The sequence below is a fragment of the Carassius auratus genome, unplaced genomic scaffold (genome assembly GCF_003368295.1).
Source record: "Carassius auratus strain Wakin unplaced genomic scaffold, ASM336829v1 scaf_tig00013391, whole genome shotgun sequence".
Lineage (NCBI taxonomy): Eukaryota > Metazoa > Chordata > Actinopteri > Cypriniformes > Cyprinidae > Carassius > Carassius auratus.
This window is the reverse complement of record NW_020524393.1, coordinates 32,655-39,231: the sequence shown is the minus strand read 5'-3', so window position 1 is coordinate 39,231 and position 6,577 is coordinate 32,655. Positions and strand designations below refer to the sequence as shown.

Genomic DNA, 6,577 nt, shown 5'->3' with positions numbered 1-6,577 from the left:
CAGGATCTGAAACAACCCACAAAGGTGTTTTTGTCCATTAGAGAGATGGGAAACCCCCAAAAAGATGTCCGAAGACTTCCCTGAGACAAGCTGTTCCCACAAGTCATGATATGCACCCAATGCTGTGACCCAAGTCTAATTTCACTATGAATTTACACTCAAATAATCATCAGTGACTTTAGAATTTGATGAGACATTCATAATATCAAGGAGGCTTTACATCTGGTGATAGACAGTTTTAGTCTGATGTAGCAACCTCTGCTCTAACACATGCATGCCATTCTGCAGCATATTGTCACAAGCACGTCAAAGATGCAAACACTTACATGCCAGATCGCGAAGAAGATGAGAGAAGCACAGAGGACGAGGGAAAGCATATAGCAAAAGGCAGCGAAAGTGAACATAATTGAGAGGAAACTGGAAGGAAAATCTCCAGGAGAGAAGACGGCGCTCGAGCCAAGCTGGACTGAATGAATGGAAGCAGTTACGGGGCACGCGAGAGGGAGAGCATCGTGTTCTTCTTCAAAAATTTTGCAACAGTGTGTTGCAAACCTCGGCTCCAGTTCAGTGCAGTCGCTTTGCCATATTCACCAATGAAAAACAAAAAGTCCTGTCTTGTGCCGATTTTGCGCGAGTTACGGCACTGTTGCGAAGTCCCTGCGAGATCAAGGCATTTGTGGAAGGTTAAGCAAATGATGCATTAACATTGTCCCTCACGGGTGTCGTCGGCGTTAATAGTCCATTAAAGATGCAGATCGTTCTCGGTGACGACTTTGGAAAAATGCAGAATTTTGTGTTAAAAAACCCTGGTACACGGTCCTGGCGATCAGTTCACCTTCCCAAACCGAAGGCGCAAGAATATATGCCGGCTAACAGGTGGATTTAAAGAGCTCTCTCTCTCTCTCTTTGGCTCTCTATTCTCTGTCTCACTCAGATCAGACACTGGGTCAAAGCAGGTCCACAGCATTACCTACCATTACCTTTTAAAACAGCGACAGTTATTAAGATGAAAAAAAAATCAATTTAATTTAATCACATTTATTACATTATCTCCTTCTACCCCTAAAACCTAATTTTCCTCACACCTTAACTCATGTATTTCATACAGATTGCATTATAAACAGAAACATTTGGCCAATAGTCGATGTATGTTTTTAGGAATCACAACTTGCTATTCCCTGACAGAAAGAAGAGGGTCATTTAAAAAAAGATACCCCTTTTATAGGTTTTATAAATAAATAAATCCTTCAGATATTTATAAAATCAATTAATATCAAAGTCAGACATCATCCTGACAGGCCACTTTCCATATTTCAACGTAGACATGACAGTACAATAATAAAATCATTGTATGGATAAATTAGACTACCTTCTTGCGCCATCTTGCGTTTTGACAGGCTAAAATCAGGCAAAATCAAATCATTTTTTTACTTATATTATTCTGTAATGTATGCATTATTTATTCAAATATATATATATATATATATATATATATATATATATATATATATATATATATATATATATATATATATATATATATATATATAATCGCTTTACAGTGCATTGTATCTGACTCAGCTGTCTCAGTTGTTCTGCACGCTTATAAACAAACTACAGCTAGTCCAAAATGCAGCAGCTAGAGTTCTTATTAGAACCAGAAAATATGATCATATCAGCCCGGTCCTGTCAACACTGCCCTGGCTCCCTATCAAACATCGTATAGATTTTAAACTCTTGCTTATTACTTATAAAGCCCTGAATGTTTTAGCGCCTCAGTATTTGAACAAACAAGCTCTTGTTACATTATAATCCTCCTCGTCCGCTGCGTTCTTAAAACTCAGGCAATTTGACATTACCTAAAATATCAAAATCAACTGCGGGCGCAGATCCTTTTCCTATTTGGCACCTAAACTCTGGAATAACCTAACTAACATTGTTCGGGAGGCAGACACACTCTTGCAGTTTAAATCTAGATTAAAGACCCATCTCTTTAACTTGGCATACACATAACATACTAATATGCTTTTAATATCCAAATCCGTTAAAGGATTTTTAGACTTCATTAATTAGGTAAACCGGAATCGGGAACACTTCCCATAACGCCTGATGTACTTGCTACATCATTAGAAGAATGGCATCTACGCTAATATTAGTCTGTTTCTCTCTTATTCCAAGGTACCAGATCCAGTCTGTGTCCAGATCAGAGGGTCACTGCAGTCACCCAGATCCAGTACTTATCCAGACCAGATGGTGGATCGAACCTAAGAAAGGACCTCTACATCCCTGAAAGACAGTGGAGACCAGGACAACTAGAGCCCCAGATACAGATCCCCTGTAAAGACCTTGTCTCAGAGGACCACCAGGACAAGACCACCGGAAACAGATGATTCTTCTGCACAATCTGACTTTTTTTTTGCAGCCTGGAATTGAACTGCTGGTTTCGTCCGGTCAGAGGAGAACTGGCACCCAACTGAGCCTGGTTTCTCCCAAGGTTTTTTCTCCATTCTGTCACCGATGGAGTTTTGGTTCCTTGCCGCTGTTGCCTCTGGCTTGCTTAGTTGGGGTCACTAACATAGATCTTTTACTTAGCCTGATACAAAAAATTGCTACAACAAGTTGCTGTGGGCACAAGTAGACTAGGCTATTTTTTTTTTTTTTTCATAGAAATACTTTATAGAAATAAAACTTACAACACAATTAATAGCCTATAGGCCTACATTTACTTTAAGTTCAGAAAGTACTGGATCATCCTTTTTAAATTAGAATTTTATTTACATGTTATGAATACTTGTAGTGAAATGACACGGTGTCACGATATGAAGAAACATAAACCGACTTTGCTGACTCATTCTGGAGCTTTGAAAAAGAGCAGGACTTCAAGCCTCACGTTAGACACGTTGAGCGTGTTCTCACTGAGTAACTACATGAATCAGTTTCTCTCCATAAAGTATTAAAAATTAATTTAGCTGCAGTTGAAGTTACTTGTGAATGACAGCTTTTCATTTTTTCCTTTACTGTTTGAAGCAGAAGAAGCAAAGTGTCAAAGTTTTATTGCGTAACCTGAATTGTAAATTGAACAGAGTTTCTGAGTGGGACACATGAGAGACTCTTGAGTCTTAATTTTAAAGCTCTGAGGTTACAACATTACATTAGCTGTGAGATTTGCTCCATCTCTAGCCAATGTCAATATTTCAAATCAATTAAAACCTAATGTCTATGTGTATCCTATGTTTTTATGCATAGGAGTTTCTTCTTATAAACTTAATTAAAATTATACCAATGGTTGTAGATATGTTCTTGACTGGAAATCCCAGTTGTGCTGGATACCTGAACCTCGATACAGTGACGCCTCATTTCCACACATCAAAGACATAAAGTTTCCCAATGAAAGGAAACTGATGAGATCCTTCCCACGTGACTCAGGCTTTGATCAGCAACTTCTATCTCAAGTATTAAAAAAAAAAAAAGATCTCTACTGGCAGCTGTACATGAAAAGTTTCCTATGACTTTATTACAGTAATCACTAAGACTGTAACATCTAAGACACTTTTAACTCTATTTTTAACTCCTTTGGAATTTGTCATTAGATTCTGGGATAATTTTTCAGAATCATTTATGTTTTTTGGTATCTCCATTTAGAGTCTAATAGGGTGTCTGCATCTGAATGGAGCTTTTATCCAAACTTTGGACAGTCCAAGACCTATCACGCTGGAAAGAGATGTTTTATGGATGACATTAATCGTATGAGAAGCATGAGATGCATTTCAGAAAATTTCCTGGAATTATCCATGGGGAGAAAAAAGCAGGGTAAAACATTATCAGTTTTACTATTTAAAAAAAAGTGGAATTGTATTTAGTGAACTGTAGTTGGTGCATACTGTTGTTTTAGGTTATGGGTAATATATCATTTTTTCTAACATACAGTACATAATTTGAAACATTTATAGTCTCAGAGACATTCAAAACTCCAATAAAACACATATTGGGTTATTTTCAGCCACAGACAAATGCAGCACCTACCCTTCAACAAAGGTCAGACCATTTCTAGTTCCTGAGTACAGCCCCTGGCTTTCATATGAATCATCACTGCGCACAGCCACTTTTGGGTAAGGACCAACATGCTTACTGCAGATGCAGTGAGATAGACCAAAAAGATGGGACTGTAGCCATGTTTTGATGCAAATTAATGAACAAAAAAACACTCTTTGTTCCACTTCCTGTGAAGGGATAAATCAAAGTACAACATTTCAAAACTCCCTGTTGAAAGTGAACACACAGACAGCCAACAGTTTGAACTTTCACAGCACACAGCAGGTTAAAAGCTGCCCAGAGAAAAGGAAAACACAAAGGCTATAAATACACAAGAACCTAATGTTAACAAGAAACATCTGGAAGATATGAGTGAGGAGACAAAACTTAAGCACAGACACTGATATATACATACATACATATATATATATATATATATATATATATATATATATATATATATATATATATATATATATATATATATATATATTATTATTATTATTATTTTTTTTTTTTTTTTTTTTTTTTTTTTTTTTTTACTTGTATATTACTTCTGGTCCAGGTCTTTTGCCAAATTGAAACCATTTATTCGCTGAAAACCACCAACAAATTATATATATATATATATATATATATAAAAATGATGGTGACCTTCACCGTTCATGTCTTATAAGAAATATCTATGGAATTTCTTAAGGTGTATGTACTGTATGTATGTTTCTCTGCACTGTATGCAGAGAAACATAAAAGCTGTGCACGAGATGAGGACATTCTTGAAGTCAAGAGGCTGAGCACCTGGAGACCAGAACTACACATTTACCACAGGGCAATTCTGCTGGACACCTAATTTGGAAGGTGTGAAACCATGCTTACATTCTTCTTGTTGTTATGTGTTGTATTGTTAGTGTTTTCTATTTTGTTAAATGATTTTCTTTTCTCCGACACTACTTTAAGGCTTTCCATTGAGTATATTTTACAATAACTTGATATTTATTGTTCAGCTTCGAGAACTTCACATTGGAAAGGGTTAAATCAGGACAAAATGCCATGGGCTTCAGACAGTGAAAATGATTTGACCTTTTCTTTGCCTTATTAGTTGGAGGTCCATCAGACAGATTTTCCTTAATTCCCTGACAAAGACAAATGAAGGTCTTTTCAATGTGCCATAATTTAATTGCAGGACAGAATAGGGGACAGTTAAGTATGATTGTGTAGGCAAGATGTTTGTAATAGTTAATAAAATAATTTCATTCTTCTTGTCTCATCAAAATCTGAATTCATCATACTGTATCATTCATACCCAGTATGATATAATAAGCAAAAGTTCTATTGTAGAACGTTTGTTCTGACACTGAATGTATAATCTAATAGCAAAATAACTTTTCATAGACTGTTGTTTCACAAAATGAGAATCAAAACCAACTTGCCCTTTAAAGAATATTAAATAAACCTATTTGCTTTTTTAAGAATTTCTGTGGTGGGCCATCTGTTTTTTAATTTTTATATATTTTTTTTATTTTTATTTATCTAGGGTAGTTTTGCTGCATATTCATTGTCCATATGGTTCATTCAAAAGGCAGATGAATAATAACCCATGAGCTTATCAACACTGTACAGCCTGTATGTTACCATTGGTATGCATCCATACTTTCTCTAACCTCACACAGCACACTTTGATAATATGTATACATCATCCTTAATTTGGATCATATTTATGCAATAGAGATAGATGATATTGTTTCAGTCTGATAATGCTATAAAATTTCCATAAAATCTACCCACAGGGTTATACCAGCCCACAGTGTCATTCATATTTATATAGATCACAAATTTGAGGACCATTAAGGAAGCTATTTAGTAATGTTCGCCCCCAACTAAATGTGCTAGAAACCTTTTAGTGTATGCCACTTTTTGCAGTTTTCCTCCTATCATTATGGGTCATTAAGGACAAAGAAAATAATGAATGAGAAAGTGAGACGGGTTGAATAGCGTGTGACTTTTTACTCCAGCCTTATGCAGATACCTTTTGGGGGTCTGGGACCACCTGAAGCAATTTGGCATCCTGAACCTTGCACAGCACCTTACTGCTATTACCTTATCTGGTGCAAACAGGCCTGGCTGTTTTCTAGCACTTGCCAGCGAGACATTTCAGACCTGCTGCGTCACTGCAGTGAGAATGAATGTAAGGACGCTTTGTTTTGTCAGGTGCTTCTGTGTTCTGAGTCCAAGTGCACAGATAGAAGTCTTACAGATCCACACTGGCTGATTTTCTATGGCATTTTAGAGACCATGACCATATATTAAAACATTGTGGAATTTACACTTAGGCTACTACACTTTATAGCTACTGGCAATAAAACATGTACATATAGCCTACCAACAATCATGATCCTAATCCTCGTTCATATCTAAATCTCAGATGGCCAGACAGTGATTCATCTTTTATGAATTGTTAAAATAAAAACAAGAGGAAAAAGTTCCTGAAGTGACAAATCAAAAAGTGGACTGCTCGATCCAACAGTCCAGTGACAGGGATACAAAA

The 6,577-nt window shown here is 36.4% G+C and overlaps 1 protein-coding gene across 1 annotated transcript; it reads left to right on the top strand.

Annotated features, from left to right (window-relative positions):
- Positions 1-2,833: 2,833 nt before the first annotated feature.
- On the top strand, positions 2,834-5,100 carry LOC113073984 (spermatogenesis-associated serine-rich protein 1-like; the record flags this gene model as incomplete). The annotated part of the gene is made up of 5 exons (XM_026246683.1): positions 2,834-2,919; positions 3,293-3,417; positions 3,643-3,810; positions 4,001-4,109; positions 5,037-5,100. Coding segments are annotated over 5 exons (552 nt in total), but the record flags the coding sequence as incomplete, so codon positions are not given.
- Positions 5,101-6,577: the final 1,477 nt, after the last annotated feature.